Below are 12,583 nucleotides of genomic sequence, written 5' to 3'. Positions count from 1 at the left end.
CAGTGTTCGATTAGCAATTGTATTGCTATCCTTGTCTATCATTCAACAAAGCGGATAGCGCTATCTCTTTCTCGCTTTGCTCTGTTGCCGGATAGTCTTTTAACCATGTAGAATTAATAATTGATTAACAAAATATTTCATCTTATTCACGAAAATTCTATATTGAATATTGAAAAATATAAGTTCTTGCTTAATTAAATATAATTCTCTTCAATGTTTGATTCCATTACGAACTGCTTGTTAAATAATCACTTTGAACAATTAATTACGACGTAGCATAAATATAATTGGTTATTTTAAATGAGAATGAACAGTTAATATACATCAATAAACCTGTATCAGCTACCGGCTATAGAAGGCATTGACAAGACAGAGGATCGGCAACGTTGTTCTCCTATCTTTCTCTACTGTCACTATAACGTGGACCTCACTATAGCAGTTCGTCATGGATAGTGGAATAGATGATTTACCTTTTGGTGTCTCAAAATATTGATATTTCTTGAATTACGACCTATTATTAAATCTAATGAATCATTAAATCTACAGGTTTAATGATTGATTAGATTTTAATGGTGTACTAGAAGCCTACGTGTTCTTGAGCTGGGTTTACACCAAAGTTATTAACAAAATGTTATTAACTTAATCCTTATAGATTCTATTAGATTGAACATAGCTTATCATACACATGATGAGCATATGTGTTTGTCATGTTCCATTCAATCTAATAGAATTTATAAGGATTAAGTTATTAACATTTTGTTAATACCTTTAGTGTAAACGCAGCTTTAGAGTGAGAAGGAGATATCAATCATAAATTATTTTGTGACAAAAATACTATATTTATTTTAACTCATAAAAACAACGACACAATGTGGATTTGTGATGAAAACTAACATATTTTATAGTTATTATGTTAAGAATATAATAGGAATTGAAATGTGAGAAAACGCAAACGTGAGTATAAACTCATAGAATAATGACTGATATTATGTGAAACAAAATTGAATTTTTCATTATTATTATATTTTTCAAAATATCTATTCAATTATTTATCATTGTTACATGGAGTTGGAAAATGAAATACACCCACACACTTATTGAATAATGACTGATATGTGAAACAAAATTAAATTTTTAATTATTATATTTTTCAAAATATCTATTCAATTATTTATCATTGTTACATGGAGTTGGAAAATGAAATACACACACACTTATTGAATAATGACTGATATTATGTGAAACAAAATTAAATTTTTAGTTATTATTATATTTTTCAAAATATCTATTCAATCATTTATCATTGTTACATGTAGTTGAAAAATGGAATACACAAAAACATTCTAGAGAAAAGTATCTGAGACATCTAGTGCCGGTTGCACAAAAGCCGGTTAGGTTTTAATCTTGGTTAATTCAGCAAGAGCCAGCCAGAGAAGCAGTTAAAGAAAACACTTCTTTGATTGGTTCTTGCGAAATTAACCACGATTAAATTTAAATTCAACTTGCTTTTGTGCAACCGGCAAACTAAATCGTTTAGAAATCAAGATTTTGGAAGAAATCAAACAATACTTGAAGGTTCAAACAATATTTATAAATCTTATTTTAAAGTGGAAAAATAGTTTTACAAAAACAAGAATCAACTACACGAGATAGAAAAATTTGAGAGGTAGTCTATTGTGACAGAAATATATAGATTCAGAGTGCACTGGAAATAATCACACAAGTCATATCAATGTAATACAATTAATAATTATCATTTATTAATTTATTATTAATATTGATTTTAAATAATGCAATGAAGTATACTCTATCCTAATACTGGAAATTCATACACCTAAAAGTTCATCAACTTTCAACTCTTAACGAAACTTCCTCCTTTTATTCTTTTTTATTCTCCCTTCTCCTCTCAATTCTACTCTTCCTTCTCCTCTTCCTTCTCCACAACTTTTGTTTCATCTAGCCTACTGCTTCTCCCACTGCCTTGCTTTATTTGCTGTCTTCTGCTTTCTCTGCTGTTATCTCACTCTTCTTCCTTCTTTTCTTCTTCTTCTTCTTCTTCTTCTTTCTTCTTCTTCTTCTTCTTCTTCTCCTCCTTCTTCTTCTTCTCCTTCTTCTTCTTCTCCTTCTTCTTCTTCTCCTTCTATAGTTCATTTTCTTCTCATACATTTCCTTCCTCATCTTCTTCTTCTTCCTCTTTTTCTTCCTCCTCTTCTTTTTTTTTAAATTCATTTATTTGCCATAAAATAATACAGATTGATAAAATAAATATTTTAACTTACAAAATGGCACTACCGGCAAAGAAAACTTGTGCGCCGGCAGTGAGTTTGAGCAACTAGGTACAGCAAACATGTCAATAGAAAAAAGAGCTAATTCAAACCACTAAAATAAATAAAACTATGGAAACCAGGTCACATCTCAATACTTACAAACGATAAGACAAAGTAACAAATTCATAGTTTGATAGACAACTTTCAGATAGTAAAGGTAGTATTACTTAAAGATAGTAATAATTTGAATAAAACATGATAATAAAGAGTTGATGAATGCCTAGAGTTGAAATAGTTTGACTACAACATTTTCAATCTTGATCCAGTTCTCAATTTTTGTTTTAAGTGCTTTAGAGGGTTTTATTTTTATAAAATGTTCTGGAATAATATTTATTAGTTTATTTACTATGTAGTTGAATTGTCTTCTGCATATAGTTAAGTCAGTTCGAGGAACAATATATATTCTTCTTCCTTCTCTTCCTCCTCCTCCACTTCTTCTTTCTTTTCGAGGGAAATGTATGATAAGAAGAAAATGAACTATAATTTATTATTAAAGTTTACAATGATTTTCACTCACTATAAATAGCCACCATCAACAGCTTATTTTTAGTGTTTTTTTAAATTTCAGCCTTATACAAGTAGAAACGAGAAAAGTTGATGAAACATAATTTGTTCTCCATTTCACTCCCTACAACTTTCGACTCATGCATTATTACCATAAAGTCAATAATTACATCAAAATTAACGAAAAGCTGAATCAGTGCATAGAATGGTTACAGCTTTTTTGTAAATTCCAGGCTTATACGGGACGATACGAAAAAATGTTATTAGGTAAATTTCCTGTTTCATTCTCTACAATTTGTGTTATATGCATTTTTACCGTAAAATCAACAATAAGGCCACAAATCGTGAAAAACTGAATCAATGTATAGATTAGTTACAATTGCTGCCGCTAGGTGGGGCGAGCGCTCCCGTTTGCAGAATTGCAGGTGACGTTTAGTTCAGATTTCTGCCGGCAGAATGTGCTGACGTTCCTTCACTCATCTATCAGGCTCCAGAGCTGTTCTAAGTTTTGGCAGCTGACATTCGGAAGTCTGTGAGAATAGAATATTGTGTAGTTCGTGCAGTTTTTGGCTTGTAACTCCTTAACGGTGCGTTTTAGGTGAATTTTACAGGAAACAATTTTGAAGAGAATAAAATTACCTATACGGTGATGTTGTTCAAAAATCATGATTTTCGAAGGAGTTACAGCACTTCGAAATAAAGATTTGATAGAAAGCCTTGGGTATTCTTGACCAATGCTACATTCAACTTGTGGAATAATAATTATCTTCCTCTTTCTCTTTCTTCTTCTTCCTCACAATCTTCTTCCTCTTCTCCGTTTTCTACTTTCTTTATTCTTCATTTTTCCCCTTTTCTTCATCTTTTTCAGCTTCTTCTTCTTCTTTGTCTTTCCCCTTTTTTTCTTTTTCTTCTACTTCTTCCTCTTCTATATTTTCTCCTCCTCATACTCTTCTCCTTGTTCTTATTGTTCTCCTTCTCCTTCATCTTCTTCTTCACCGCAGGCAGTTTTTTCAGTTCTTCTCATCCCTACTCCTTCACCTCATCCTGCTCATTCTTCTATTCTTCTCTTCCCCCTTCTGCTACAACCAATTCTCCTTCTTCCTCTCCTTCTTCTTCACCAGCACCGCCTGCTCTATATTCAGCTCTTCTCTTCCTCTTCTTCTTCTCCACCTCATTCTGCCAGCTATACTATTCTTCTTTTTCTTTTCTTCTCTTTCTAATTCTAATTTTTTAATCCTTCTACTCCTTTTCCATCTTTTTCTTAATCTTCTCCCTTTACTCTCTCTTTTACTCTCGTTTCCTTCTCCTTCTCCTACTCGCTCTTTTTGTCCTTCGTTTACTCTTCTTTCCCTTGTCCTCCTTCTCTCTCATTTTTATTCTCCCTTTCATCATCCTCTTCCTGTCCTCTCTACTATTCTTCTCTCCCTGTTACTCTTACTCTTCTCATCCTTTGCCTCCTTCTTCCTCCTCTTCTTCTTCTCCCTCTTCTTCTTCTCCTTCTTCTCCTACCTCCTCCTCTTCCTTATCCTCTTCTTCTTCTCCTTCTTCTTCACTATCTCCCTCTGTCCTGATCTTCTTCTACTACCTACTCTTCTATCACTCCTCCCTCTACATCCCTCCTTCCTCTACTTCTCTTCTCCCTCTCCCCCTCTTCACTCTCTATATCACTCTCGCTTTCACTCTCACTCTCTCTATCTTCCTCCTTTCACTACCTAATCTTCTCCTTCTTCCACTTCTTCTTCTTCTTCCTCTCCTTCACTATCTCCCTATCTTTTTCTACTACCTACTCTTCTTTCTCTCCTTCCTCTACTTCTCTTCTTCCTCATCCCCTCCTCACAAACTATATCACTCTCGCTCTCACTCTCTCTCTCTCTTCCTCCTTCTACTACCTAATCTTATTTTTCTTCTTCTCCTTCTTCTAACTCTTCCTCTTCTTCCCCTTCTTCTTCTTTCCCTTCTTCTCATCCCTCTAACAAAATAAAAAAGAATCAATCAATCCTTCCTGTTATCCTCACCTTCTACTCCGCCTCTATCCTTTACTCTATCTTCTTCTTTTATCCTCCACTTTTTCTCTTCTTCTTCTTCCACTTCTTTTTCTTCTTCCTCTCCTCCTTCACTGTCTCCCTCTGTCTCTATCTTCTTCTACTCCGTACTATTTCTTCCCTCTTCTCCTTCCTCTTTTTCTTCCACTTCTTTTTCTTCTTCCTCTCCTCCACTAACTCACTCTGTCTCTATCTTCTTCTACCACCTACTCTTCTTCTTCTTCTTCTTCTCAACCTTCTCTCTTACTCTCTCACTCATTCCCTCTCTGTATCACCCTCTTCACCTCTATCTCCTTCCTCTTTGCTCTCCCTGTCTATCAGCCGCACCTATAACAGCCGACTCCTCCACCACTGACTCTCTCTCTGTCACTATCTTCTTCTACCACCTACTATTCTTCTTCTTAATCTTCTCTCTTACTCTCTCACTTTCTCCTTCCCTGTATCACCCTCTTCACCTCTATCTCCTGCCTCTTTGCTCTCCTTGTCTATCAGGTGGCCCTATCACAGCCGACTATCGTGCATGTCCCCTGGTGTGTCGATGGCCTGCCTGCGCTGTCGGCACTGATGCATCAGCTTGCGGCGGGGCCCCATGGGCATGCCTAGCTGCACCAGGTCACCGTCACTGAGCATCAGCAGGGCGTCCAGGTCGATGCGCTGCTCCACCAGCTGCGGCCACCACTCGCCGCACCCCGACGCCACCAGGAACCGCTTCAGCGCCACCGACCAGCCACTCGTGTCGCCCAAGGCCAAGTCGCTTCCTGTGTCTAGGGGGTCTTCTGCAAGAATATCAGAAAATCGAATTTACTATACTGAGGTATCAGAAATACTTATATAAGACATGTTTTATCAGAATTATACAAAATAGATGCAACTGGTGCAGTCATTTGGATAGAATGCCACAGTGGCGGCTTCTCTTAGGGTTGCAAGGATGCACAACCCCCAACAAATCAGTCAATAGAAAGATACTTTTGAAACGTGTCAATAGCACCTCGATTTGATGGTCGTATGATTAGAGATTATTTTCTCAATTCCGACAAAATTCATACAGCAGAAAGCCAGAACAGATAGTCCAACATTTTGAATTTTCGCGGTCCGAAGAAGGAACGCATAGAATTTGCAACCCCCTATGACGCGTCACTTGTAAGGGAGAATAGCATTGAAAGCCTAAAGTGCTGGCAAACCAGTTGGTTGCTATGACAACGGAAGGCATTTTGAGGATCGCATGGTTGCAGCGTTCCTACAACCCAGTCATTGTATAGAAGCTAACAATATCGACCTATGAAGACTGCCTTCGTATCGATAGTCGATATTATCACACTACAGATGACGAGAGGACAGACGACCATGTTGGAAAGTTTTGTTTGCTTTGATTTGAGGATATGTAAGTGAATGTGTAATGAATAAAGGTTGGCTATTTATTCTATTGAAAATTCATTGGATGATTTATATAGTTTAATGACAATTGAGATTTTGAGAATGGAATTGCACTTAGGTGTTTAAAAAGTCTTGAAAATTACACACAAGCTGTAGAATTGGGTTTACGTGATTAGAAGCAGCAGTTGAAATAGTTATTTGTGCAACTAGTGCGCAAAGTGTCAGTTTGCTGCACCGAATGAAACGTTTACTGCACGGAATGGTTTCTTGAGTGCAGCAGAGGAACTTTGCGCACGTATTTCACATTAAGTTTTTCCTACAGTTACCATTGAATATGAAAAGTGGGTAATTATGGGTAAAATTGCCTGAAATGCATCAAATGTTTTCCTGTGTAATTTTATTATTGATAGAAACCTTAATCCTAAAATCCTAAAGTCCTCGTTGTCCTTGGTTATAATATATAATGAATAATAATTAGCGCGTTGTGCTTCGTTGCACCTCTGCTCACTATAGCAGCCCAGTCACTGTTACCAACTTCATTTTGATTTTGCTGCACTGGTGCTCCATATAACCTACTAAGTATTTTGCGTTGCCATGTTGCAAATCTGGAGTGCAGAATAGTATATTTGCACCTAGGGCCGAAATGAGACTTTTCTGGCTCGAAATCGGTTTTCAAGTCGAGGCCGTAGCCGAGGACTAGGAAAAGATTGAGAGCCAGAAACACATTTTTGCCCATGGTGAGAACGTTATTTTTTGCCACACAGAAAAATAAACAATATAAATATGAGAATAATTTATTGTTTATTAGGCACTTCCGAAAGCAAAGGAAGGTCATAGCTCTAGCAAATCTGAGGTAATCTGAATATCAGGAAATTGTCCAAGTATTTTTATTCTTTATTCTGATTTGTCTAATAAACTAAAAATATGTTCAATTATGTAAGAGGTTGGTTTATAACTTTTTATTCTTCCAATTGACAATAAGATGATTTTATTATAAATGTTTTGATTCTTGAATAATAAACACAAATAATGAAACATTTTTTGATCAGCTGTTTTAGCACTGAAAATTGGCAAATCTGAATGTCAACGTCAACCAATGCTTGTTGTCGTTGACTTCGGAAGCTTAGGTTAGAAGTCTATCCTACTCTGAAAATCGAATTTGAATAATTATAATATATAAATCTATTCATCCAAATAAAATGATATTATCTTATTGCAGAATACTTATTCAACTCTAGAAGCATAAAACGATTCCATTTCATAAACCATTTTGTAAACACGTCCACATCAAATCAGAATCAGCTGACTTCAAGGTTATTTAACAGCCCTAGGGCCGTAAAACTTTTACCGGCCTGGTCAGAAAACAGTCATTTTCGGCCTCCATATGACGCACGAAAACCAGCTCATTATATCCAAGTGGGGCGAAAAAACATTTTTGCCCGTGGTGCGAACGCTATTTTTCGCCACACAGAAAAATAAACAATGAATATATGAGAATAATTGTTTATTAGGCATTTCCGAAATCAAAACTGGAAGGTCATAGCTCTAGCAAATCTGAGGTAATCTGAATATCAGGAAATTGTCCAAGTATTTTTATTCTTTATTCTGATTTGTCTAAATATCCTAAAAGACTATGTTCAATTATGTGAGAGGTTAAGTTTATACTTTTCTATTCTTTCAAATGACAATAAGATGATATTATTATAAATGTTTTGATTCTTGAATAATAAACACAAATATTGAAAAGTTTTTGATCAGCTGTTTTAGCACTCTTGAAATTTGGCCAATCTGAATGTCAAAGTCAACAATGCTTGTTGTCGTCGACTTCGGAAGTTTAGGTTAGAAGTTCTATCCTACTCTTAAAATCAAATTTGAATAGTTTATAATATCTTATTTGTATTCCATTCATCCAAATTAAATGATAGTATCTTTACTTTATTCAATTCTAGAAGCATAAACTGATTCCGTTTCATAAACTATTTTGTAAACACGTTCACATCAAATCAGAATCAGCTGACTTCAAGGTTATTTTACAGCCCTAGGCCGTAAAAATTTTTACCGCCCTGGTCAGAAAACAATCTTTCGGCCCCTATTACGCACGAAAACCAGCTCATTACATCTTATGGAGGCCGAAAGTGATTGTTTTCTGACCAGGCCGGTAAAATTTTTACGGCCCTAGGGCTGTAATATAACCTTGAAGTCAGCTGATTCTGATTTGATGTGAACGTGTTTACAAAATAGTTTATGAAACAGATCAGTATGCTTCTAGAATTGAATAAAGTTTTTGCAATAAGATACTATCATTTTATTGGATGAATGAAATACAAATGAGATATTATAAACTATTCAATTCAATTTTCAGAGTATAATAGAATCTAACCTCAAACCTCCTAGTTACAGCGTTTATCACGGGAATGGTGGAAAAACGGAATCATTTTATGCTTCTAGAATTCAGTAAAGATTCTGCAATAATATACTATCATTTTATTTGGATGAATAAAATACAGATAAGATATATATATCATAAACTATTCAAATAATTCGATTTTCAGAGTAGGATAGAACTTCTAACCTAAACTTCCGTTGACATTCAGATTGGCCAAATTTCAAGGGTGCTAAAACAGCTGATCAAAAACTTTTCATTATTTGTGTTTATCATTCATAATTAAAACATTTATATGTCATCTTATTGTCATTGGAAGAATAAAAAGTATAAACTCAACCTCTTACATAATTGAACATAATCTTTTAGACAAATCAGAATAAAAAATAAAAATACTTGGACAATTTCTTAATATTCAGATTACCTCAGATTTGCTAGAACTATGACCTTCCACTTTTTCTTTCGGAAGTGCTTATAATAGACAATTATCTCATATTGTTTATTTTGTGTGGCGAAAAATAACGTTCTCACCATGGGCAAAAATGTTTTTCCGGCTCTCATCTTTTCTAGTCTTGGCCTACGGCCTCGGACTTGAAAACCGATTTCGAGCCAGAAAAGTCTCATTTTCGGCCCTAGGTGCGAAATATACTATTCCAGCTCTCAATCTTTTCTAGTCCTCGGCCTACGGCCTCGGACTTGAAAACCGATTTCGAGCCGGAAAAGTCTCATTTTCGGCCATAGGTGAGAAATATACTATTCCCGCACTAGAGCGGAAAAGTGATTCTTTGCGTTCTGTAATCAGTGCAGCAATGGCCACTTTTCAACGTAACTGTAGGAAAATATATTTCTGCTATCTATTGTCTTTCAAGGCTAATAACAAATGGCGAGAGATGTATTCTAAACAGTTTTGGGTTTTCTATTTCTATTGTATTGTTCGAATCTTGTAACATTCATTTCCTTGTTATCAATGTATTTTAATAAAATAATCGTCCCAATTTATTGCATTATTTCAATGCCACCTGGAAGAATGCCCCTTGAAGTCCAAAACTATAGACCTACTAGAAAATCAAAATAAAAAATATAACAGATATTTCAAATTATCTGAGACAATGGAACTATTTTTTTGTTGAACTCACCATCACTAGTATCAATGTCGGCGTGATGATGCTGCCAATGTAGGACTCCTCCCACCCCTCCCACCTGGTTCCTCTTAGCCAGACTCCCAGCACTGCCAATACTGCTATCCTCTTCTCCTCCTCCTACTCCTACTTCTCCTCCCCCTCCTACTCCTAACCCATCCTGTCCTTCTCCCCCGCTGTCCTTGTCTAGGTCCAGGGCTGGCAGGGCACTCAAGGTTCCGGCTAGGGCGTTTCTGCAAAAATTGAGGAAACGAAATTTTAGGAGTGAAAAATAATTAGAAATAAGGAGGATTAATTTACTGATATTGAGGGGTTTGTCATGGAGAAGAAATAGTGTAAGAGATATCCCATGCTATAGGTAGTCTGTGTTTCAAATTTCAAGCCAGATTTGTGTTAACTCAAGCCGATTACTGTCGACTACTGTCATAATAAAGAATGAGGAGGATTAAATTACTGATACTGGAGGGTTTATCATGGAGAAAATATAGTATATAAAGTATCCCATGGTATAGGTCGTTTGTGTTCCAAATTTCAAGCCAATCTTGTAAACTCAAGCCGACTACTGTCTATTATTACTGTTTTAGACGGGTAGGACTGTAATGCCATAGAATGAATGAATGAATGAATGAATGAATGAATGAATGAATGAATGAATGAATTTTATTTGCCAAAAACAAAATACAAAAAAGCTTTACAAAAAATTAATATAAGTATATGCTACTGCACGTAAACCAAGAGAAAAGATAGTACGAGAAGATTTCTGTTAACTCAAACCGATTCTTCTTGACTACTGTCTATTATTACAGTTGTGGTGAGACGCAGTATGAGAGACTACCAGCGTCACACAGTTTCACACAGTAATAGGACTATCGGCTTGAGTTAACGCTAAGTAACGCTGATTACACACTGGGCGGTTTCTGCCGCGGCGGCGAAACTGCCGTCGCCGCCTCGAAAAAAAGTCAAGCTTATACATTCAGCGGCAAAAATACCGCCAAACATCGAGCGGCAAAACTACCGCCACGTATGATCAGTAGCCAAAATAATTCTTGTAGTTCTTCATTGCTTAATGTGTTGTGACTCCTCTGTTTCATGATTGTTCAGTTAGTTGTATTTTGCACATTTTTTTATATTAACTCACTCATTTTCTCGCACTCGTCAACCAGAAACACTCAAAACAATAAAAAAAAGTTATAAACAACTCACAAACTTTACAACAAGACACAAATTGAAAGGCTGATTTTCGAAGACCTCTGACTTGGAGCAACTGGGAAAGACGACTGATCAGCGGCGACGGTAGACAACCGCCGAATGTGTTAACGCCCATTTGATCACGTACGCCACTGCGTAGACAAGAGCGGCAAAAACACCGCCAGCCGCAGTGCCAGCTGCACAGCTGCCGCCAACGGCAATATGGCCGCGCGGCGCTTCTGCCGCCAGTGTGTAAACTTCCATTCAAGTCTATAGACTACTGCTCGAACGACGGTGACGGCGAAATTACCGCCCAATGTGTAACCGGCGTTAAAGTTTTGAATGAAAACGCCCTATTGCGTATCTTCTCATGCTATCACACCCCTAGCCAATCAGAAGCTAGCTTGTTAGCCACACCCCCAGCCAATAATCACTAGCCAGAAGCAGATAATTCATCAGTTGATTACACAGTTTGCCAATGGATGAAACCAAGGTGCCTAGAATACATTCTAGGTATTTTGTATTCTAGGTATACAAAATTCTAGGTATTATAATTAAAGTTTGTAAAGTTTGTGAGTTGTTTATAACTTTTTTTTATTGTTTTGAGTGTTCTGGTTGACGAGTGTGAGAAAATGAGTGAGTTAATACTCATATTCTATGAGTATTCTAGGTATATACTAGGAATACATTCTAGGTATTTTGTATTCTATGTACATCGGATGAAACTGTTCACCGATCTCTATTCCTAGAGTGAAATCCACGTTATAATGGCTGTGGAGAAAGATAGGAGGGCAGCGTAGCCGAGTCTATGCCTTGCCGCTGCCTTCCATAGAGGAAAGCTGATACCGATATCTGTTTATTCTTGTTTACGATAATCAATTACATTTTATTCATCAAGGAGATATATTTCTCAATTATTGAATGAAACATTCCCAAGATTCAGATCTAATATTTTTTTAATAATATTTCTGTATATTACACAATTAATCTGTTGGAAAACGATCTGGCAGAGCAAGAAAATCTGAGAGCCAAAATTCACAACAGCTTGTCTATGTTTTTAACTCAGTTTCTTTATTGCTTGGTTTCAAGAAGCATTTGACAAGAGCAGCAGAGAAACTGAAAACCAGGAATAACATTCTCCAGAAGCTGTGTGGAACTACATGGGGAGCTTCAGCTTGCACACTGAGAACATCAGCCCTGAACCTTGTGTTTTCAGCTGCTGAGTATTGTGCTCCAGTATGGATTAATAGCTCTCATGTACATAAAGTTGATGCTCAGTTGAACAACTCAATGAGAATGATTGCTGGTGTTATCGGGTCCACCCCCAAAGAATGACTACCAGTGTTGAGTCACATTCCACCACCGAAACTCCGACGCATGAATGCACTCACGAAAGAGCACCACAAAGTTCAGCAAAATCAAAACCTGCCAATACATGAGGATGGAGATGATGCTAATCAAAGCCGCTTAATATCAAGGAAGTCTTCGACCAGTACTGCATCAGCTGCCTTGGCTGATGGATTCTGCTTGACTGAGTCCTGGTGACAAGAATTGTCTGCAAAACAAAGCAATTCCATCCCGTGTACCAACCAAGAGCCACCAGGTTTTGATCTACCACGTAGATTA

General features: G+C 36.6%; 1 protein-coding gene across 1 annotated transcript in view; it reads right to left on the bottom strand.

Annotated features, from left to right (window-relative positions):
• Positions 1-818: 818 nt before the first annotated feature.
• The window catches only part of LOC111049252 (Usher syndrome type-1G protein), a 37,472-nt gene continuing 25,707 nt past the window's right edge, over positions 819-12,583 (bottom strand). The window contains exons 10-11 of the mRNA XM_039434939.1: positions 9,767-10,002; positions 819-5,649 (exon numbers count right to left, since the gene is read on the bottom strand). Of these exons, the coding sequence (XP_039290873.1) occupies positions 5,375-5,649; positions 9,767-10,002 (511 nt within the window). The 3' untranslated portion in view covers positions 819-5,374. The remainder of the gene's footprint in view (positions 5,650-9,766; positions 10,003-12,583) is intronic.

This window comes from Nilaparvata lugens, chromosome 8 (assembly GCF_014356525.2).
Source record: "Nilaparvata lugens isolate BPH chromosome 8, ASM1435652v1, whole genome shotgun sequence".
Classification (NCBI taxonomy): Eukaryota; Metazoa; Arthropoda; class Insecta; order Hemiptera; family Delphacidae; genus Nilaparvata; species Nilaparvata lugens.
Note: the sequence above shows the minus strand (reverse complement) of the source record. Positions and strands in the feature narration are given on the sequence as shown.